The sequence below is a fragment of the Vitis vinifera genome, chromosome 14 (genome assembly GCF_030704535.1).
Source record: "Vitis vinifera cultivar Pinot Noir 40024 chromosome 14, ASM3070453v1".
NCBI classification, from domain to species: Eukaryota; Viridiplantae; Streptophyta; class Magnoliopsida; order Vitales; family Vitaceae; genus Vitis; species Vitis vinifera.
In genome coordinates this window covers 3214928-3237807 of record NC_081818.1, presented here as the reverse complement: position 1 = coordinate 3237807, position 22880 = coordinate 3214928, and the positions used below count along the sequence as shown (strand labels likewise).

Here is a 22880-nt window from a genome sequence, read left to right as displayed (position 1 = left end):
TAGAGCTGACAGTATCTAAGATATACTTTTATTTCCAAAAACAACTGATTACTATTTTTAGCAACAGATTTAAAGAACATTGCTAACTAAGCCCCAAGTCTTTAGGGCGATGGAACTGATACAAGAGCATGAATGTAGAAAACACAAGAATCATGAAGCCAACATCTTCATTTCAACTGAGCTATGCCCAAGACTTTTCTGAATCTTTCTTTCCTTCATTAGCTCTCTAGCCATCTTCACCTCCTCCCATCTACAGGCTCCGGCGTATATGTTAGAAAGCAGCACATAAACTCCACTCCCATCAACCTCCAGCTCTCTTACCCGCCTTCTTACCCGGTCTGCTACATCGATGTTCTGGTAAATCTTACACCCATTCAAGAGAGCACTCCATATGGCAGTGTTTGGTTCAACTGGCATTTTCTCTACTAGCCTCTCTGCCTCTCCCAACCGACCTGCTCGGCTGAGAAGATCAACCATGCAGCCATAGTGCTGGGTTGTTGGCTCTATGCCATGAACATTCTTCATGGAGATGAAGTGGTTTTTCCCATCTTCCACCTTTCCAACATGGCTGCAGGCAGATAAGACCCCAATATATGTGATTTCATCTGGAATAAGGGCTGTGTCCTCTTGCATTTTCTTGAAGAAAGTCAGTGCCTCCTCACCATGTCCATGCATAGCTAGGCCTATGATCAAGCTGGTCCATGCTGTGACGTCTTTCTTCTGCAGTTCAGAAAAGACCTGCTGAGCCCTTTCTGCATCTCCACTCTTGGCATACATGTCCACCAAAGCAGTCCCAATGGCAGTATCATCAGTAAGGTTCGTTTTTGAGACATAGGCATGCAGAGCTTGGCCTGATACTAAGGCCCCCAAATGGGCACAGGCACCAATCACACATAAGAATGTAGCTTTGTCTGGATCAAAACCAGCAATTCGCATATCAGAGAAGAGATCCAATGCTTCATTGGCCTGGCCATACTGATTATACGCTCCAATCATGGAATTCCAAGCAACCAAATTTCTGTGAGGCATTTTGTTGAACAAGTCCCTGGCTGTCTTTAAGCTACCGCACTTTGCATACATATCAACAATGGCAGTGGCGAGAATTACATTGAAATTTGAATTTGACTGAAAGGGATCAAGTCCCATTTGGCCAGTTCGATCATGGACCCATCTTCCAGCATTGAGATCCCTACTTCTAGCACATGCAACCAACACATTCACCATTGTGATCTCATTTGGGGCGACACTCCAAAGCTCCATATCCTTATACACCCTCACAGCTTCGCTAGGGCAATCATTACTGATACACCCGGCAATCAAGCTAGTCCAGGCCACCACATTCCACTTGGGAATATCATCAAACACTTTCAGAGCCGCCTCCATATCACCACAAGCTGCATACATCTGGAGCAAAGCAGTAGCAGCATACACATCCACTTCAAACCCAGTTTTCACAATGCAGTTGTGAACACACTGCCCCAAATTGTATCCATTAACCAATGAACAAGCTTTGAGCACAAAGGGGAAGGTGAAATGATCCGGGGCATAACCCTTTTGCCGCATTTCTCTGTACATAGTCAAAGCCTCATCTGGGCTTTCACTAATGGAGTAACCCTTGATCATGGAATTCCAAATGTACAGACTAGGCCGATCAATTTGGTTGAAAACTGACTTTGCATAGTTGAGGTTTCCGGAATCCGAATATGCACAAAAATCAACAAGCCTGCTCAGTGGGATTACATCTTGGATTACTGATGTAGTGATCATTAATCCATGCAATCGTTTCAACTCAGCCATGGTTTTGCATTTTTCCAACAAAGAGAGGATGGAGTTGTAGTGTTTCTTCATGAGCTTTTTTGCTGTTCAGAAGCAGCAGACTCATGGGATTTGTAAAGGGTATCTTCAAGAACTGCAAAAAAATATATGGCATCATTAGATATATTTCAATTTCTGCAACTTTCCTAGGAAAATTCAAACTCATCAGCACATATCAAGTTTGGAATGTCTTCAACTATTCATAGGATAATTCAAATTAATTGGTCTGTTTCAGAATTTAAATGTCTGCACATTGTCTAGGAAAATTCAGTCCCAAACTCATTGATCAATTCATCAATATGATTGTCGGAGAGATTGATAAAATAAATAAATAAGCAATCATCTTATTACAAGGTAAACGAATGTAACAAATTTGATTTATGGTTTTATTTTTCTTCTTCTTCTCCTTGCAACATTCATAATTGGAGAACAAACCCTAGACCTTTCAAGCCATTTCAGCACTTCCTGATTCCTCAACCCTAAACCCATCAAAACAGCACAGCAGCAAAACCCTAAAACCCAATCTTTAAACCCTCTCTTCCACCCTCCAATGGAAAACCCGAATAGAGAAACCCCTAAAACCCCCCAAAAATATTCAGTTCCTAGTTCTCGCCCAATCAACACAGCAAAACCAAAAACCATAACCAACCCAAAGAGCGTTAACCCTAATCGTCTCCTCCTTCCTCTCCAACCATCAAAGCCTCCTCCTCCTCCAAAACCCTTCCGAAACCCCAGCCCACCACCATTACCATTCCCAGCACAGAGTTCTGAAACAACCAAATTCAAGGGCTCCGGTAAGATTTTCAGACTCGATGCGATGACCCACATTGATTCGAGGATGAACTTTGTCGATAATGAGGACCCAGATCGCCTTCTGTTCCTTCTTGCACATACAATTGGTTCGAATATCTGGGTTTGGTTTGAAAACTGAAGCAAAGACCAGCGAATGGGTGCCGAGAAATTGGAGCATTTGGGAAAGCAATGAGGATTAGGAGATCGGAGAGGAGAGACTTTCAATAGGATAAGTTGGGGGTTGAAGTAAAGCATCTTCTGCGTTTGCCTCTCTCCTCTCTTCCCTTCCCCTCTCTGTTTCCCCTTTTACAGAAGAAAGGAGGAAAAGAAGAAAGAAAATTTAAAAATTTAAAATAAAACAAAAATATATATACATGGAGATGAAGATCAAGAAAACTGACCGTTAAAGGAGACTTTTTGAAATTTATCCATTTCTTTTTCAATTTTGAATTCATATACTTTTGCAATGTGGGACATGAAATTGGTCAGCTTGTGGTGGCTAGAGGCCCTAGACAATATTGTGAAATATGGGAAATTTTGGATACCACCAAAATTATACTTATGCCTTTTTTTTTTAGATATAAAATAATGTCAATTGAAATTTGAGATTTCAAAGCAAATCCAAGATTAGGCTTCAAGCCTGCATCAAATTATGTTATTTGTTAATAAAAATAAAAGATTTCCTTCTATCATTCTTACCATTTTTACTTCAAAATTAATAGTTTATTGTTATATACACAAAATATATCCCCAAAATTCTTTTGTTCTTACCATTTTTAAATAGGATTTCACCACTACATACTATATATCTCAACATTGCATAGATTTGCTTAGATTGTGTCCTTTGTCAACAAGCTTCTCAATTCACTATGTGTTTGTCCTATGTTAGATGCTTTGTAACATCCCATGCTATATGTTATTTCCTTGATGTGTCAATAGCCTTGTGTTTGGGCTTCCACCATTTCAAGGTGTCACTCTTATGCCTCGAGTTGTCATGATATTGGTGTCACACAACCTTTTGATTGCATTATTGCCCCACACATGCCAACCTTGTTGATTTCTTCCATTTGAAACAGACATCTCATGTCATGTACTACAATATATTGCACTTATGAGTTGCACCAAACTTGTGACATTACGTTCATCCATCAATGCTAACAAGGCTCACCAATAGATCTTGACCATGTATAAGGCTCCATGTCTCGTCCTTAGTGTGGCATAGCCATTAACGTCCGCATTCTATTATCACCCTTTGAAAGAGTTAAGGTGTTGACACTTACCATTCTGATGCACATCCATTGCACCATACTTTCATATTTCAATTGGACACGAGTGGTCTTTCCATTAGGCACTTGATCTCTTCATTTTTCAAAATAAACTTCCTCCATTCGATTTGAATAATAAACATTCAAGTTTAAACCTAATCAATCAGACTTCAGAATTCTAGGTGAGTAACCCAAATCTAACTCAACTTTTTTTTTCAATCTTGATCAACATAACACTTCAAAAGAAATAAAAACCAACAAAATGAATAAGTTTATTTTCTGTAGAAAAAATAAAATTTTATATAATATAATTAAATTTAATATTTTTCTTTACAATCATTTAATATATAAAATGAATAAAATAGAAAAATAAAAATAAAACCTCCACATAAAATTTTGATGGAGGGTTTGAAACTGACTGGAACGATGATGAACCAGAGCAAGGATACCAGTTGCAACGATTCCCCCTCAGAGGGTCCAAACCCGTGTCCCATATGTCTTGGGCCTGTAGTTAAGGACTCCTATTTGGATCAATGTTTTCGTACGTTCTTCTTCTCCTGCCTCCTGGTGTTTTCATGCTTTACTCCGACCCACCCTCTGTTTGTTTGCCGAGAATAAAACTGAAAGAAAAGTCTTGAATATTATGGTTTCCACACAAAGAAAGGCTCACCCCAACTGGGTCGATTCAAGATTTAGTTTATTTCGTTTCCAGTGTTTTTTCTCACCGACTCTGGGTGTTTTGATTTTTTGCTCAGTGAGCTTCTGCAAATGATGGTGAAGAACCCCTTTTTTGTTCAATTATTTGATTGAAACAGATTGATTGTTTAGCTTTTGTTGAGATTGATTTGATATATTTTAAGGATTGTCTTGCCCATTAGAAAGAATAATAATTCTGAAAATGATTTGTTTGTATGATTTGGTTATGAACAATCAACTTTAGGGGTTGATTGGTTTTCAAAATATAAACTGTTTTCCAATTTCAAAAATGGAAAATGGAAATCACATAGGAAACACACTTTGCAGCTCTTCTTATGAAGACTGTTTCTCAAATAATTTCTTGGAAAATGACCCATACTCTGATAGGTTTTTACATTGCCATTTCGATTTTCTGATCAAGAAACCTGAAGCAAAAGTATACAAATCAATCTCAAAGTTTGTTGTGTTCATTTCAGAAATGAGAGCCATTTTCATATGTTTCTTTTTGAGCCCTAGACCAAACAGACCCCCCTTGACATTCCCTGACAATTTAACAGCTTAATTTCAGTCACATAGCCATTAGCATGAAGATGCCTATCAAATTTGTTTAGTGAGGATATTCTTCAGTCTGCCCTTGTAGAATTTTCAAAAATTATCCCCAAGCAAGACTTGCATAACTACATTTTGCTGCTGCGCTACTCAATTTGGTAACAAACAGAAAAGTAAATCATATGATTGTAGCACATGCTCTTCCAACCTTTGTCCAATACAACGTAGATTTTACTATTGATTAGTGAAATTTTCATATTCGTCATTTGCTTTGCTGGTTTGAAGAATGAATAAGCTCCAAGCCTGCATTGTTTATAAATAACTGCATGGATTTTAATTGTTTACACTTCTCACTTCCTTCAAACTATATTTGAAGTTTTATCTATTCAGAAAACCTGATTAGCCACATGGCTGAGCATTTTTTCTCTCTCTTTTCCTTTTGGGTCTAAGATGGACTTGTTGAATATTTGACCTGTATAACATCTTGCTTGATCTTGAGCAACTGAGAGTGTAAAGATAGGGTGGGAGACAAGTACTATAACATGTTTGTTGTTTTGCAGGTTCTTTTGTTTGCAATTGGTCAAGCTTTAGTCTTACCATTCTTGTGTTGCAGATAAATTTTGCTATGATTGCATTGTACGTTGGACCAAAGTGGTTGCCAGTAAACATTGTCGCTTGTCTTCCACTATAAAATGTCCTTTCTGCAAGGTTTGATTTAGTCACATCATTCTTCTACTTCTTTCATTTCCTGTCACTTACCTTGTTTGTGAATGTGATATTGTATTGTTGATGATGGCTTTCCAAGTTGTCAGCTTCCCTTTCTTGACAGCATATCAATAGGTAACCCCCACGAGAACTGTCTCTTATAACTTCAGATGATATCAGGGACTCAGGTGTATGTTCAAGGGTTATCATAAGGATGATGTGTTAGGAATCCAATTATTGGCTAGGTACTGACATTGAGAAAGAGAGATATGTCGATATGTTCAAGGAGGCTTCAATGGGCCTTAGTATTAGTGCCTTGTCTCTGATAGAGTTGTTTTTCTCTTTAGTTTAGCCAGATGGAGAGCATGGAGGGTCAGATGAATTTTAGTTGCTAACCGCTGCAGTCTGCATTACAAACTTTTCAAGCTCAACTATCAGGGGTTTGCTTTTTCCTTGTTATAAAAACAAATAGTTAAATGAACTGCAAACAAAAAAGGTTCAATGTAAGGATTATGAAATATTGAACTGTTGCATACTCAATTGGTGTTTGATTGCTCTCATTTCATCATTTTGTCAATAAGATTGAAGTGGTTCTTACAGCCATGTCTTATGGAGGTTAAGAACACTGGAGGGCTTTAGATACTAGCTAAAATCTTGGAGGACATTAATTTCTCAAATTATGATTTTCCTCTTCTCTATGAGCATAACTTCTCTACTGCTGTTGAGGAGGCTATCTCCTTTATCAAAGAGACCTATATTCAGAATTTCTTCTAAGTTGAGGCTGTTTCTCTTAATGGATCCTTAAACAAAAATAAAAGATATCCTAATAAGAACTAAAAAGATTAAATGATATGGAATTGTGGATAGATCTTTCCATTAGTTAAATCAATAAGTCCTATTTATTTTCATTTTTCCTTTTGAGCCCTTGGTCCATCTTGGTGAAGTCGATTTGACATATGGGTGATACCATGTTCAGCAAAAGAAACCCTATTAGGGTGGCATAGCTCCTTCACGGATAAGAAATGGAAGAAAGTTTGGAGGATTATTCCCTCATGTGTATTTTGGACATTATGGAAAGAGAGGAACCAGAGATGTTTTGAAAGCAAGGAATTGTTCATGCGCTATGGTTCTCTTTTCTATGTAATCTCTTGATGTTGATTAGGATTTACATTGATGGTGGTTCCTTAACTATGTTAGATTTTATAGACCGGTTAAGATCTCCTTGAAGAGGTGGATGGTTTTTTGTTCCCCTTTCTTTTTTGCTTTGCTTTCTAGGCTTCTTTTGTATACAGCCTATGTACTTTGTTGCACCTTTAGATTGCACTTTTAATATATTTATTTTGTTTAGTTATTGCTCCAAGGTGATTAATCACATTCTTATCCATTGCTCCAAGGCAAGGGTTTTGTGGGAGCTTGTTTTTGCTCTGTTTGGTGTGACGTGGGTCCTTCCGCTGTCGGCTAGAGATACTCTTCTAGGCTGGCATGGTTCCTTTGTGGGCAAGAAGCATAGAAAGGCTTGGATGGCAGCTCCTCTTTGTTTCTTTTGGACAGTTTGGAAGGAAAGAAACAAGATAGCTTTTGTTAATAAGGATATTTCGATTCAAATGATGAAACTTTCGTTGGTTTGTAATCTTTGGTCTTGGTCTAAGTCTTGTTTAGATGTAGGACCTTTACCTTTAATCAACTTTTTTGATCGGTTGGGTTCTAGATGAGGGCTGGTGAGTTTTTGCTTCTTTTTGTTCTTGCCTTTTGGCGTTTCTTGTATACTTCTTGTATGCTTTGGGTTGCCTTTTAAGCGCCCTTTTTTCTTCATATATTTTTTCTGTGTGTTTATATATCAAAAAAAAAAAAAAGTCAATCTGACATTGGTCTGATCAATTTGCAGACTGAAAATTTTTCTATTGTACATGGATATGATGGGAGTTCTTTTCAACAACATTACATTAACCAGGATTTTGGGAAAAGGTATTGAGTCTTTTGGGTTCTTTTCTTTGACTTTCCTTTCATATTTTATGAGATATCATGATTTTCTATATATTCTTTCATGACATCCACAGTTTTTCCTTTTCAAAAGCTCACAAGTATAGATTACAGTGCTACTACACTGAACCAGGTATCATGCCACACATCAATTTGCTTCATTGGTTCACTCTTTCCTTTCAGTTATTTCTTGAAAAACCTACTATTATCTATATGCGTTTTCAGTTAATTATGTGTTAAAACAGGTATCTTAAATGATAAATTCAATGTGTCGCGGTATTGGAAGTTCCATAAGTATCGTCAGCCAAATCAGTGGCTGCAGGCTTGGTTAAGAAGGGAGATTCAAGCTCTAATACAGGTTAATGTAGTCATCAGTTTATTATTCCCGTGTTTCATTTCCTTTTCCCATGATATTTGATGTTGGTGGATGTCCCATGGAAACTGAATCACTTCATTGTCATGATAGGTTTCAATCATTCAAATCAATCCTCTAGAAAGATTTAAATGGAATCCATGTCAGAGATAATGGCACATGTTCAGTATTAAGATTTCCCAAAATGCATCATATCATTTTTTTTTATTTTTTTTTTGGGCCATGTTTTTTGGTGTTGACTCTACCTTCTTTGATGATTTCATTTTCTGCGGGTGGATTTGGCACATCAATGCCCTCTAAGATAGGATAGGACAATTCTATTTCCTTGAACATCCAAATGCGTGGTCATCTATTTTTTGTGGGAAGAGGCTCATCTAGCTAAGCAAGCTCACCAATTGAGCCCTTTGGCATAGCTTTTTTGATTGTGTAGAAGTTCTTTTTAACTGTTAAGAGATTTATAGGTTGTTTGGTTGCACAATCAAAAAAGTCTAAAACAGAAGATGACTGGAGTTGAAAACTCTTTTTAGTCAAATTAGAAGTGGGATGCTTGTACAGAAGAGCTTTCAAGTAGAGGCTTCAGAATTTCAAATTTTTTTAACTTGATAAATAGGAACATATTATTTATGCAGCCTTTTTTTTCTTTTTTTTTTTCTGAAGCACTTCACTAGAAGGTATGGTTGCCAAATGAAGCCTTATAAACCTGTTGATAAATCAGTTTCAAATGAGGATAATGTTCTGTTTTCTTTTGTGAATACTATACGTTGTATTGGTCTAGATCTGATTGTGTAAGCACCAATATATGGAGTTTGACATGTATTTAATTTAGAATGTCATCTACCTTGAAGTATATTTCTGAGAAAATCGGCATAACTTCAGTTTCTTGTTACCATCCCACTGAAATGGATTTCAGAATATATTTTAGTGTATGTTTGTATGCCACATATACTTACTGAGTCTCTCTTTGATATTAGCCCAAAATGGACCAGTGAAATGGATTCACAAAGCCGTATTACCATCATTTTGCAGCACAAGCTATCTCAGCTGACACACATCTGATCCAATAGCACAAATACCTCCTTTTCTTAACACTTCCATTTCCTGCTCAACTGAAGGAGCCTATAAATTTCCAGATTTTGCTCTGATCTTGCCATTTTGAAAAGCTTCATCAACATCAACCCAGTTCCAGTCCTAGTGCCAAGTTTTCTACAGTATGTCTTGTCCAAATGTCCAGATGTTTGAACAGGGATGAAATTGATTCTAATATCATAAGCTATAATGCTGAAATCTTTGCATGTAGAATCATAACATTTACATAATGTTCTAGTGATAATTTTAAAAGTCATAACCTAAATGCTCCTTTTATATAGCAAAATCCATGCACAAGTGCTAAACTTATTTCCCTCTCCGTCTTATTTGTAGGAGGAAGATGTTGACATTATTGTGCATCACATCCTTGGTGTGCTTGACTCAGTCATCAAAAGGTAACATTCATTAGTTTTTTTCATCCAACAGCAATTAGAATACAGTTTGAGCTTTATAATCATTTTTTCAATGTTTGGCATGCATGAACTTACCCCGACTCTAAATCGTTCTAGAACCGAGCAAAAAGGTCAAACAATTACACCTGAAAGAAAACAAGAAGAGTTCAAAGCTTCAGTCTCTGATGCAGCTAGGCCTTTCCTAACAGGAAGAACAGACCGATTTGTAAACGAGGTGGAACTATTTCTTGCATCAGGTTTAAACATTGAAGCCTATGATGAAGTTTATCTGCAGCAGTTGGGTTGGACCAACCCTATGGCAACCACAGAGGGTGTAGAAGAACAGAATGGACACACACATGTTGTTCCTTATTTGTACTTGTTTGACTATGACTCTGATGGCACTGATTGAAACATTTCCTTGCTAATGTGGAAGTTGGTCTGATTTTCTTTTGTGAACTTCCCTTGTAGGATTCCTTCCCCATCCCATCTGCTAATGACTCTGTGTATCCCAAATTTATGTCTGCATTGGGTCACATTTACAAGTATTCACATCCTAGAATGTAAGGTCATGTTTGGTTAGGTGGTGTTTGGTCGGTGACTCGGTTGGATATAACATAAGATAGATAAGAGAGGGGATAACATATCATCGGATCCTATTCCATGCATGAATAGTAATGAAATAAGATAAGTTAATAAAATATGTGATAAGATAAATTCACCTTTATTTTTTTAATCCCCTTTTATATAGTATTTTAAATATTTTAATTATGAATATCATTAAACATGAGAAATTTCATATTTTTTAATAGAAAATATTGGAAGATAATATAATTTTTATTATAAATTGATATTAGATATTGAAAAACAATAAATATTTTATTTTATTTATTATTTATTTTATAAACTAAATATAAATATAATATAACATATCTAATTGGATATATTACTTTAAAATTTCATATCCATTAAATATAATATTTAAGAATATCACATCTAATTGAAAATAATATATATATTTCTTATCCTATTATATCCAATTAATCCAATGTACCCTAGCCTCGGAATTTTTGGCATTCTATTCTTTATAAAAAAAAAAAAAAGGAAGAAGCCTTTTTTTAACACTATTATTAAATTTTTTCATATATTTTTTAAAAATATGTTACTTTTTAGAATAATTTTGAGTTATTTGTAGTTGTTTTTTTTTAAATGTTGTCAGCATTTTCCCCCAAAAGTATAGTGCTATAAATAATTTGTAAATTCATGAAATGGATTTCATTAAGGTGACGTGGAGTGATTTGGTTGGTGGGTAACTCGTCAAATCTAAAAATGTTCCATTTCTTTCCCATTTTGCCCTCCATATGCTTCTTAGGAGTCAGGGCCATATGTTGCCAACTCAACATCCTAATGATAAAGGGCACAAGGGTCCTTACACCTTCTCCTTCATCCAATCCCCACCCTTCTCGGAGGAATCAAGTATAGGCCAATCAAAGTACCCAAATGCCCCTATCCCCTTGTAGAAAACTGGCAAGCACACTCATAAGAACACCATAATTACCAAGAATCATAGGGGTAGAACGGCCATTGGACCACAATTACCGGACCAAGGGTCCAAGGCTGATAACAAACGGAACTGACTGAAGAGCTAGTGAAAGAACAGTAGCAGAGAGATGGCAAAAGCGTCCAACTATGGAGCTTTCATGGAGAGATTCATTCTACAACCAAGCTCTTCTTCCCATGAACTTCCCTTAAATGGCCTCACCTTTGCAGTTAAAGACATGTGAGTTCCTCCACACAACTCTCATTCCAATCTGTAATCTGATTCAATCAATTTCTTTGATTAAACTCATAATATCACTCTTCTCCTATGTGGGCACATAGAAAATCTGCATACAAGTACTGTTTCTCTGTGTTCCGTACTCATTCATCAATTTCAGAAACTGGGTTTTATCTATATTCTCTTTTAAGATTACACACATGATCATAATTCAAATGATTTTACTCCTTCCCCTTTGAGAATTTGAAATTTGTAGAGTCTGTTATACTTGTTCTTATGTGTTTCAACTCATTGATCAGTTTCAGCAACTGGGTTTTATCCAAATTGTTTTTACATACTTCAAGTGATTTTTCTCTATTTCATTTTTGGGGAAATTTTGGAACAGATTTGATGTGGATGGATATGTGACTGGGTTTGGGAATCCTGATTGGGCAAGGACTCATCAGGCAGCCATGTTGACGGCTCCGTCGGTTTTGGCTGTTCTAAAAGGAGGTGCCACATGTGTTGGTAAGACTGTCATGGATGAAATGGCATACAGGTTAGAGTGCAGAACCCAATTTGAATTTTGCTCATTTGGCTTAAAGGATTAAATCTTGTTGCATGAGATGCCTATAATTGTGATGAAATTTGAAGACTTATCAATTTTGGAACTCAGGAACGAATATCAGCTCAAATTTTTTGTCATGAATCCATTTTAGAAATTGCTATACTCTTCTTGATGAACCAGTGCATTTGAATGCTATCCAATAAAAAGTCAAATCAATTCAATCTCAGCTGATTTCCAAATGCTTTTCAAATGGTTTAAGGCTGTCACCTGGTTTTTCATCTTCACATAAAGGTCTCTTGAAAATTCAGGGCATATTTTTTTGAATAATGTGGCAGAAATGACTATTTTTTGGCAGTATAAATGGAGAAAACAAGCATTATGGCACACCCACAAATCCACAGGCACCGGATCGGGTACCTGGAGGATCTTCTAGTGGATCTGCTGTTGCAGTTGGTGCAATGCTTGTGGATTTCTCCCTAGGTAAGCTTTTAGTTTTCATTTTTTTTCTTTTTTATTTTTCTTAAATCTTGGAGAACTTCTGAGCAATTCTTTTTATGATGTTAATTAGTTGAACCAGAGTTTTTCCTCCATTACAGGTACTGACACTGGAGGAAGCGTAAGAGTCCCTGCATCATACTGTGGAATCTTTGGCATCCGGCCTTCACATGGTGTTGTTTCTACTACAGGAGTCATTCCTATGGCACAAAGTTTTGATACTGTAGGTAAGAACCAACAATATAATGACTTAATACCTTCTGCCTGATTTTCTCCAATTAAATTGTCTGAATGACAACCAATGCGACATTTCAAACATCTTTCTGCTATGAAGCTGAACATGTAGCTGAATTCTCATGAAAATTTTCCCTTATTTTACTTTTCTGGAAGGTAATGTGTGTTGTGTTTAGTCTAATGTTTCATGAATTATGAGCTCCTAAACTTGTAGCACTCTTTCAATTTTGATCTCATTTCTTTGACCCCAAGTTCACTCCCAGGATGGTTTGCTAGGGATCCTGAGATCTTGAACAGAGTTGGACATGTCTTGCTGCCATTCCCTGATGTTAATCCTGTCAAACCTAGTCAGATTATCATTCCTGAAGATTGTTTCCGCCTCCTCAGCATTCCAATTGATCGAGTAACTCAAGTTCTTATTAAATCAGTGGAGAAGCTATTTGGGAGTAAGTAGTTTGACTATATACTACAAAACTCTACATTTCATTATCATGGAGTGAGATGACACTTTCTGTATTTACTAGTGCAGGTGATATTGTCAAGCATGTAAGCCTTGGGGACTATGTAGAGGACAAAGTTACAAGTTTGAAGCCTTTTATGAGTAAAGAAAATCAAACACAAGAGTACAATATACCATCCTTGGCAGCCCTTTCAACTGCCATGAGGTTGCTTCAAAGGTACAGGTCCTGAACCCTTTTCTGTTGGATTCTTAGTGGATTCAACAATGTGCTTGAATGATAATTGGAGTGCTGTTGATGATCTTGAAGCATAGGTATGAGTTCAAGAATAACCACGGAGAATGGGTCCGTGAAGTTCAACCTGATTTAGGGCCTGGAATCAGAGAAAGAGTATGGGAAGCCCTAGGGACAACAGATGAAAAAATTGATGTCTGTCAGTCTCTGAAGACTGAATTTCGCTCGGCTCTTACTGATCTTCTTGGGGTACTCTCTCCATCTCTCTCTCCCAAAACTCACACAAGCAGCTATACCAACAAAATAGAAGACACCATTTCTCCATGAATTCACGTTTGCCTGCATTAATCTTAGGATTCTGGTGTCCTTGTGCTGCCAACGGTACCTGGGCCTCCACCAAAGCTGCAAACAGACCCTACTACACTTGAAAGTTTTCGTGCCAGGGCTTTTAGCTTGCTGTCCATTGCTGGGGTGTCTGGTTTTTGCCAGGTGATCCTCTCTTTCTCTCCCATTGTGATCTTATCTTTTCCTTGATTATCATCAGTCATTTGGGAAATTTTTTGTTCACTTTTGGGAAATGGTTCAATCCACAGGTGAGCATACCACTGGGGCTGTATGACAATCTTCCTGTGGCAGTTTCCTTGTTGGCAAAACATGGTTCTGATGGCTTTCTACTCAATCTTGTTCAGACCCTTTATGGCAGTATCAAAGAACAGGTTGAAGTAGCAGAGAAAACAAGTTACTGAGCTCAATTGAATCTCTTTGTACTATTCAGTTCTAAACTCTAGTACCAACTTGAATAACAAGGCTCTGTTTTGCATGTCTTGTGCTTTGCATTTCTCTCTATTCACACATATGGGGTGTGTTTGATACACTGGAATGAGGAATAGAAATGAATATTTTGTTTGCGATCCTATTCCCTCGTGAATAGGAATGAATTTGGTACGAATGTAAGGTTGGAATGATAATTTTTTTTCCATTTCAATGTTATGTAAAAATGGAAATGAAAAAAAAAAATTGTCTATAATATCGTATATATGGTTTAAAATAAATATTTTTATTTTTATTTTTATTTAAAAAATTTTCAAATTGTACATAGTTTGAAATAATTTTTTATTTTCATTTAAAAAAATCCTTGAGAATTTTTTTTCTAAATAATAATACCACTATTTGGTTGTTATTCTTTAAAAACAATTTTTAAAAACAAAGTAAAATAGAAAATTGTTCTTCCAATTTTTTTTATTAGAGAAAATGAATTTCAAATCAAGTGAAACTTTGTATTATATGTATTAATAAGTTTAATAATTTTAAAAAATAATTTCAAACTCAAAAAAAATATATACATATAATCACTATGAAAACTAATGGACATAATTAATATTTTAAAATTTTTAATAAATATTGTAATTTTTTAGAATAATTTAAAATTCAAAAAACAAATTGATTAATTATAAATTAAATAAAATAATTGAAAATGTCATCTTGATAATTGAGTAATAAATGTAAGTTTATAATGAAAAATTTGGCTCATTTATTTCTTAAAAAATTAAATATTATTCGTTTTTATATTCATTGAAAATATAATAGTACTATTAATTATTGATTTTGAAGAATTATTCTTTATTTTTAACAAAATAAATCAATTAATGTTAATATCTATATTTTTATAATATTTATAAAAAAATATAATTTATAATTTTATTATATTATTAATATTCATATTTTATTAAAAACTATTTATTTTAAATTTATTTGTAACTAAAAATTATTTTTATTTTTAATATGAGGTGAATTAAATTTAGTTTACATTATATAAATTAAATTTATAATTTCTGTTTTTTACAAAATCAAAATAAATAAAAAATATTTTTAAAGACATATCTAAAAAAAGTCTTCACAAAATAATGGTAGAACTCAAAGCTTCACAAATAAGTTTGTATGAAATTATATAAGTGGGTCAAAATACTCCTAAAGTTTAAAACCTTTCACAAATTCAAGATAATTCAATCTCTTTAATTTCTTTCATATTAATTAATATAAGATATAAATGACACATTTTTCATTTATAATTACAAATTCAACCCATTATGATATTTTTAGGCTTCCTCCACCATAGCTTTTTATTTCTTGTTTTAGTTGGAAGTTGAAATCGAAGTCCAAATTATAATTTTTTTTAAAGGAAATATTAACATTGTAAAATTTAATTAAACATGGAAAAATAAAATTTTCCTAACTTTCATATTCGGTTTTATTTGAGTCATAACTTATTTTTCTTTTTTTCCTTTTTTTTTTTATAAAAAAAAAGCTTTTGATTTCTTAAAAATTGATTTTAATCGGGTCTTAATCCTATAACTCTCATGTGTAGCTATAGAATTAATAAGAGCATACATATACGAAGAAGGTTGCAATTGAGTGAATATAAAAATGTTATAACATTAGGTAAGTTAGGGATTCTTGAGGGATCCCAGAATCAAGTTTGCAATGTTTTAAAACATTTTGAAGGGTGTATAAGTGTGTAAAACTTCTTTTCTCAAAGATTTGAAGTGACTAGGAATATCAAACCTATTGCTTTATGCAATATGACATCTTTATTGTGACTTATGGTGTCACAACCTCACTCTCCACCTGATATTGTCTAGTTTGGTTTTACTTTTTTATTAGACCTACACCCTTAAGAAAAGGCCTTGATAGTGTGTTGTGAAAACCCTTCATATATGGTTCTTCCTCATCCACTCCTCGAGCGATGTGAGACACTACATTCCGCCCCCTTTGGAGCCTAGCGTCATCGCTGACACACTTCCAATCGAATATCAATACCATTTTGTCATAGCCCCACTCTTCACCTAATATTGTTGGGTTTAGAGTTGCAGTAATGCACACATGTCCCACCAGTCGACAATAGTTTTACTTCTTTATTGAGCCTACGCCCTCAAGAAAAGACCTCGATAGTGTGTTGTGAAAACCCTCCATATATGGCTCTTTCACATTCATTCCGTAGGTAATACGAAACACTACATATGGTATTTATGTTTGGTATGATAGGGGATATTACTTTCATCCTTCTTGCACTATGATACCTTCATTGTGGCATCAAATGATATGAGGTGGGGAGATATCATATTCACCCTTCCATCCAATACAACGCCCATGTCTTAGTCTATAGGGCTCGTGGATGTAACATACATCCTTGTTATAGCCAATGAAGCTTCTTATTGTCAAAATTGCATTTGTTTTTTTCTCAAAGACCAACAATGATAATTGGTATAGTATGGTCTATGTCAAAGTCAAAGAATTTTATGACTTTAAAACACGTTTTATAAAAATAAGAAGAAATATTTTTTTTTTCAAGTGCCAAAAACATCTTTCTTCACTAGGACTATGACCAAAATTATCTTTCAATGTAAACCCAACTATCCAAATACTTCACCAAAGAGAGGTCAAGCCCATGCCGGCCCATTGTCAAAGCAATCCATCATTCTCACAAAAAATGATCAAAAAGGTCCAATTTTGTGATCACCCCCAAATTGAGTGGACTTAGAAATGGGCCCACCAACAAGCCCGTGGTTCACGATGAAGGTGGGTGAGAGTATGAGAATGGAGAGTGCCATAATAGTGTTCACTCAAAGCTTCAAACCAAATATATAGACATGTACTCAAGGTTGAAGCTTTGAATTGTTTCCGGCTTGTGAACTCTAAACCCACGCTCCACTCACTGGCGCGTACACATTTAGTATCAATTTATGTACTATTTTTAGAAACTCATGATTAAATTTATATAAAATGAAGAAAAATCATGAAAAATCGACTTGGGTAAGTATAGGTTTGAAAATTTGTGGTGACAATGCCATCAAAGAATTCCACGCGCCACCACCTCAAGTGGGGGGAGTGTCAGGGACTGTCAACACCCAAAGGGCCTAAAACAAACGAAGTCAAGCATACGTCTCTTCTCCGTCACAGTCTCTCCCATTCCCAGCTCTAACTTCCAGCGGTGTGATCCAATCACCCATCAAATATTCGTAAATATAAATTCTAATCCACACCCACGAATCTCCATCACTTCAATTCGTTTCTCCCAAATTTCCAACGAGAATGGAGGTCAGAGCTCGAGCTCCCGGGAAGATCATCCTCGCCGGCGAACACGCCGTCGTCCACGGATCCGCGGCGGTGGCCGCTTCTATCAATCTCTACACCCACGTTTCTCTTCGATTTCATAGCATTTCTGGTGCACCCGTCAATCTTTTTTTCTCCTTTTGTTTTTAGAGTTATGATCATGGCTTGTTTGGTTGCTCAGAAAATATGGGAAAAGGGAAAGAAAGTGAATTTTTTTATATTCCGTTGAATTTTTTCTCCTTTTGCTTTTTTCTAATTGTGATGATTCAGACAAATGTGGGAAAGGAAGACGGTGGATCTTTTAATATTGGGTCATTGATTGGTTATAAGTCGTTCCGGTGAATCCAACGCTCTTTTGTGTCCTTTCTTGCACGAGTTTTGTTTGAATCTATAACTGTTTTTTGTTGGTAATAGGAGATGGATTAGTGGCGCTGTGTTTGATTGCTCAGAAAGTGTGGGAAATGGAAAAAGAGAAAAGTTTTAAATATCGTCTTTGTTATTTTTTTGTATGTCTATGAAAAAGACGGGTTTGGAAGCTCTAATTAATTTGGTTTGGTAGAAATTATCTGTTTAGTAGGGTGATTAATGATGATGAAGAGTGATTAATTATTTGTGTCTCCTGGGAAAAGAGGGTTTGGGAGCTCCAATTGATTTTTGTTGAAATGATGATCAGAAGAAACCCGTTTCTTTTCCTTCTTTCGGTAAGAATTAGGAGAGTGATCGATGATGATGGAAACTGTGATGATAATGATCTGTTTGGTTGCTCAAAAAGATGTAGGCAAGTAAATCTTTTCAATATTGAGGTTTCCATTGTTTGAATCTTTATCCATGAGCTAACTTTTGCATAGATGAAATTTTGCATTGGATTGATTGGGATTTGCTGCAAATTATGATTGAGAGGACATTGTTCAGGTTTTGTATTAATGGTTTTATTTGAAAACATTTTTGCTCTGATTTTTTTTTTCTCTAAGCTACTATTTTTTGTAAAAAAAGAAAAGAAAAGAAAAATCACTGCAGTAAATTTTTCAAGATTGCATTGATTTGTTTTTGCCAAAATAGATGATAAGAAAAAAAAATGCATTTTAAGATTTTGTGCTAATGTTTGTGGTCAGAGTGGATTGTAGAAATGTTATTCTTTTATTTATGTTCAATATATTTCAGACTATTACATTTGTTAAAAAAAAAATTGATGCCAATTATCAAATGATGATCAGTCGGATATGGATCTGATATAGTATGTTCTCTTTTTCCTGATATGGTTTTGTTCATTTCTTCTTGGTTTTCTGTTGACTGTACCTCTAATTAGTATTTTTTAATAGACGATGATCATACCTTAAAACTCCATCTCAAGGATATGGCATTGGAATTTTCATGGTCAATTGAAAGAATCAAAGAAGTACTACAAGAAGTAGGTTGTCCCTTCTCGTCGACGCCTACAACATGCACTCCAGAGTTCATTAAATTGATTGCAGCTCTACTTATAGAGCAGAACATTCCAGAGGCAAAACTTGGACTTGCTTCTGGAGTGTCCGCCTTTCTCTGGCTGTACACCTGTATCCAAGGGTATTCCCTTATTATTAGTTTCTATTGTCAACTATTCCCCTGTTATTGTTTGCTTTTCTGATTTGGTTCCTTATGTCTCAGGTTTAAGCCTGCTACAGTGGTCATCACTTCTGAGCTTCCACTTGGTTCAGGCTTGGGTTCATCTGCCTCATTCTGTGTCTCACTCTCAGCTGCCCTGCTTGCATTGTCAGATTCTGCAAGTCTAGATTTTAGCCACCCAGGTTGGTCAGTATTTGGGGAGAATGAGCTTGAATTGGTAAACAAATGGGCCTTTGAAGGTGAAAAGATAATTCATGGAAAGCCATCTGGAATTGACAATTCAGTTAGCACATTTGGTAAGGAATCTTTCTGATAGTGTAGATAAATTTATAATTGTTGTCTTTCAACATTTTATGTACAATCAGTCTCCCTCTTTTTCCTGACTAGGATCTGGCCGCTATTTGATGTCTGGAACAAGTTGGAATTTAATAAGCTTTCATAGTGAAAGAGTTGAAAGAATGGTGGTTTATAAAAAATGGCAAGTATTTTGAGAAAAACTTACAAATGCAGTGCATTTTGTGGAAAAGGATGTCTGTGTTGCTGTCGTGGAATTCTCTCTAATAATTTAGGATTTCCCTCCAATAATTTAGGAATTCCAAATCCTTGGAATTTGTTTCTGATGTACTTATGTAATTTGTGAGCTGGTGAAATTTATATGATAACACTAGGTCATGTAGCATATGTTTGACATGGTCCTGGGTTCGAATTCAATCATTGATAATACCTTGAATTTAACTGGTGCTAATTGTTGCAAGGCAGTCAGCACCCCAAGGTTTGGGTCCCCGTGGAGAGTTTTAAGGGCTTGGCCATGAAAGATTCCTCGGTTATTAAAAAGAAAAACAAAATGTTTTAGAAGCTTTAAAAATTTCAAAGCAATTTGTCACCTCTTTCCTTGTCACACACCAATCCGCATGCACACATTGTCTTGTGCAGAGAATGATATAACAAGAATAAAAAAAAGAACTGTCAATATCTGGATCTTTCATTCAGCGCAATAAGATGCTTTTATTTTATTAACCAAAGAATATGTAGTTTTTTTTATCTTGAAAATCCTAGGCGGTTGCTTCTTTTTAAATATTTATGTGATAAAAAAGGTTTATGAAACAGGCAACATGATCAAGTTCAAGTCAGGTAGTTTGACGCGCTTATCCTCCAATATGCCACTCAAAATGCTTGTTACCAACACAAAAGTTGGGAGGAACACAAAAGCATTAGTTGCTGGTGTCTCAGAGAGGACCTTAAGGCATCCAAATGCCATGAAAGCTGTGTTTAACGCAGTTGACTTTATCAGCGAGGAATTGTCCACTATCATTCAGTCTCCAGCTCCTGATGAGCTCTCCATAACTGAGAAGGAAGAGAAGCTAGGAGAGTTGATGGAAATGAATCAAGGTTTGCTCCAATGTATGGGGGTCAGCCATGCTTCCATAGAAACTGTGCTTCGAACAACATTGAAATACAAGTTGGCTTCGAAGCTGACAGGAGCTGGGGGTGGAGGCTGTGTTTTGACGCTATTGCCAACCCGTATCCATTTTCAAATTCTGTTTATATTTGGTGGTATCATTCTTGTGATGGCACCCTTAATTTCAATCTTTTCCCATTGCATGCTTTTATATTCTATAATGAATTCCATGATTAAATATTAGTTAGGGGCATATTTGTAGAAAAGACATGCGATATAAGATAGGATACATACATGACGCACACAGATTTTTCCATTTAATAGTTATAAGAGAATTTACTTTTGAACATTTAAAAAGAAGAGTAGAATTATTTATAAGGTAATTTAAGATTTTGAGGCTTGCTTTCTGTAATAAAAGTTAAAAACATCTAACTCATGTTGCATCCAGTGAGGAGTGGTTTGACATTTCCTTTACAAGGTTTTGAGACTTGGTTTCTGTAATAATAGTGCATGGAAGCATTAATTTATACTTGCATGTGTATTCCTTTTTGTGAATTGGTTGCAGACTGCTTGGAACCTTTGTTATATTATTAGCTAGTTATAAACTAGTTGAAACTAGAAAGCATAAGTAAAAGTTAGTAGGTTTACCTTTGTGGATTTTATAATGAATTAATGCAATGAAATGTCATTAATGTGTGCATCCGAATAATACGATTCAATATATGTTTTTGCCTTTTCAAACATTATATCTTCTATGAAATTGTTTATTTATAGCTTTGTCCCTCATTGTTGCAATATATATCTGTTTTATAATGAAATTTCTTTTATGGTACACCATACAGAAATATTGGAAATTGATTACTATATGCAAGTTGACAACTATTGTTTGGAGGCATTAATTGTTTCTGAAAATATATGTGATTTTCCCCTTTATTTGCCTTGGTACCTCGTATGTACAATTTTGATTCTTACAGTGGCAGGTTGCTTCATTGAATAGGTTTGCCATATGTGCCTAATATTATGCTATAAATGAAGTTTCATGCATCTAGTTTGATTTGTTTTGGGGCTACTACTTTGCAGATGAATAAAATCCTTAGCATAGAGCTCAAAACTTTACCTAGAACTAGGATAAAATTAGAATAATGAGTTGGAATCCTTGTTTAAATTGAGACAAACAGAATTTTTTGGTTGCGTGCCCACAGAACTTACCTGGTTAATGCAAATATTTGATGAATGGATCTGTACTTGGCTATAGTTGGGAGTGTAAGAACTTGAAAGGACCATAATAGCAAACTGCTTTACAATCCTAAGGAATTGAATCTAGCTAGAGATGGGGTAAGAGAAGGGTGATGAGTGGGTCATTTAGTTTATCATTTCAAGAAGCTTAGACTTGGTTGTAAAATGGAAATCCCAAGGAATGTGACTCCGGTGCTGAGGATTAGATAAGAAAAGTAGCTAAATAGCTTCATGTGGGCAGACTCAAATAGTTGGGAGGGCTTGATTTAGAGCTGGTCTAAGATTTTTATAAATGAGTCTTTCAAGTAGAAACAATTTGAACAGAGCTCAAGCTGCTGGTAGTAAACAGGAGCAATCATGGTAGATTTAGACAGATTTTGCCTAGAACAGATAACCCTCATCATTTTTTGCCCTCATGCAAGTGCACGACTGAAAGCTCTTTCAGAAACAATTTGCTTGGCTGTAGGGACAATCTCATATATGTTACAATTCAGAATAATGACAGGAAAATGAAACTAGGCAGCAGTCGAACAAATTAAGCTGAACAATCCATATATGGCCACAGAAACATGTTATTTTCTCAGCTTCAATGTGGCTGTAGTCATACAAACCAATATTTTTTGTTTCTAAATGTCATTCTCTCTCTCTTCTCTTTCTCTTTCTTCATTTGTTCCCCTTGACTACATGATACAAGTGCTATCAGGAACGGTTGTTAATAAAGTAATAGCTGCGTTGGAGTCATGTGAATTCCAATGTCTTATCGCTGGAATCGGCGGGAATGGTGTTGAGATTTGCGTTGGTAGTTGTTCATCCTGATTTTCTCAGAGGAAGCAATGAAGCACAGTAAGCTTGTAACAGCTATATTTCATTGATGCTGTTGTGTTTCTGTGTACATTAATTTTAGAGTCAAGGAGGAATAACCATTCTTCCTGGTTCATGGACATTATGATAAAAGAAAATGACTGTATGAATTCTTAATAATGGCCTGATCCTCCTTCATGTTGTAAGGTTGTAGTTTAATTGTAGCACACACTGCAAGCTTTTAACGAGTCCTTTCTCCTTTGCAGTAAATCCACTCTTTTATTTTGAGGTATTGGCTTCAAGGTTATGTATGGTTCTCAAAAAAGTATTAATG

At 35.5% G+C, this 22880-nt stretch overlaps 4 protein-coding genes across 5 annotated transcripts; 3 read left to right on the top strand and 1 right to left on the bottom strand.

Annotated features, from left to right (window-relative positions):
• LOC100263173 (putative pentatricopeptide repeat-containing protein At3g05240) lies at window positions 1–3131 on the bottom strand. Of its 2 annotated transcripts, none has more exons than XM_010661535.3 (2): window positions 3009–3131; window positions 1–1909 (listed from the first exon to the last, which is right to left on the bottom strand). In XM_010661535.3, exon 2 carries the CDS (start codon window positions 1846–1848, stop codon window positions 151–153), a length of 1698 nt encoding a protein of 565 aa, XP_010659837.1. In that variant the 5' UTR covers window positions 1849–1909; window positions 3009–3131; the 3' UTR covers window positions 1–150. The 2 variants fall into 2 exon arrangements, with proteins under 2 accessions (XP_010659837.1, XP_002284834.1); XM_002284798.4 differs by lacking the exon at window positions 3009–3131 and adding an exon at window positions 2642–2838.
• Window positions 3132–4018: 887 nt separating this feature from the next.
• LOC100254480 (uncharacterized) lies at window positions 4019–10112 on the top strand. The gene is made up of 7 exons (XM_002280844.5): window positions 4019–4413; window positions 5731–5825; window positions 7708–7787; window positions 7880–7935; window positions 8048–8160; window positions 9595–9656; window positions 9771–10112. The coding sequence occupies exons 1-7, from the start codon at window positions 4272–4274 to the stop codon at window positions 10063–10065; spliced, it is 843 nt and encodes a 280-aa protein (XP_002280880.3). The 5' UTR covers window positions 4019–4271; the 3' UTR covers window positions 10066–10112.
• Window positions 10113–11208: 1096 nt separating this feature from the next.
• LOC100240917 (amidase 1) lies at window positions 11209–14218 on the top strand. Its single transcript, XM_002284787.5, has 9 exons — window positions 11209–11433; window positions 11816–11968; window positions 12333–12457; window positions 12574–12699; window positions 12970–13152; window positions 13236–13383; window positions 13479–13647; window positions 13753–13887; window positions 13992–14218. The coding sequence occupies exons 1-9, from the start codon at window positions 11324–11326 to the stop codon at window positions 14142–14144; spliced, it is 1302 nt and encodes a 433-aa protein (XP_002284823.2). The 5' UTR covers window positions 11209–11323; the 3' UTR covers window positions 14145–14218.
• A 2803-nt stretch (window positions 14219–17021) lies between these two features.
• LOC100251148 (mevalonate kinase) lies at window positions 17022–22834 on the top strand. Its single transcript, XM_002284777.4, has 5 exons — window positions 17022–17620; window positions 18828–19071; window positions 19153–19406; window positions 20218–20631; window positions 22440–22834. Exons 1-5 carry the CDS (start codon window positions 17488–17490, stop codon window positions 22559–22561), a joined length of 1167 nt encoding a protein of 388 aa, XP_002284813.1. The 5' UTR covers window positions 17022–17487; the 3' UTR covers window positions 22562–22834.
• Window positions 22835–22880: the final 46 nt, after the last annotated feature.

What these genes read in the sequence shown, in the direction of transcription:
- LOC100263173 (XM_010661535.3), bottom strand. Translation starts at nt 1,848, where the DNA reads ATGAAGAAACACTACAACTCCATCCTCTCTTTGTTGGAAAAATGCAAA.
- LOC100254480 (XM_002280844.5), top strand. Translation starts at nt 4,272, where the DNA reads ATGGAGGGTTTGAAACTGACTGGAACGATGATGAACCAGAGCAAGGAT. An exon ending in AGATTCAAGCTCTAATACAG is followed by an intron (nt 8,161 to 9,594) that starts GTTAATGTAGTC and finishes TCTTATTTGTAG; the next exon opens with GAGGAAGATGTTGACATTAT. An exon ending in CTTGACTCAGTCATCAAAAG is followed by an intron (nt 9,657 to 9,770) that starts GTAACATTCATT and finishes AAATCGTTCTAG; the next exon opens with AACCGAGCAAAAAGGTCAAA.
- LOC100240917 (XM_002284787.5), top strand. Translation starts at nt 11,324, where the DNA reads ATGGCAAAAGCGTCCAACTATGGAGCTTTCATGGAGAGATTCATTCTA. An exon ending in ATGGATGAAATGGCATACAG is followed by an intron (nt 11,969 to 12,332) that starts GTTAGAGTGCAG and finishes ATTTTTTGGCAG; the next exon opens with TATAAATGGAGAAAACAAGC. An exon ending in GGGTGTCTGGTTTTTGCCAG is followed by an intron (nt 13,888 to 13,991) that starts GTGATCCTCTCT and finishes TTCAATCCACAG; the next exon opens with GTGAGCATACCACTGGGGCT.
- LOC100251148 (XM_002284777.4), top strand. Translation starts at nt 17,488, where the DNA reads ATGGAGGTCAGAGCTCGAGCTCCCGGGAAGATCATCCTCGCCGGCGAA. An exon ending in TCGATTTCATAGCATTTCTG is followed by an intron (nt 17,621 to 18,827) that starts GTGCACCCGTCA and finishes ATTTTTTAATAG; the next exon opens with ACGATGATCATACCTTAAAA. An exon ending in TTTGACGCTATTGCCAACCC is followed by an intron (nt 20,632 to 22,439) that starts GTATCCATTTTC and finishes ACATGATACAAG; the next exon opens with TGCTATCAGGAACGGTTGTT.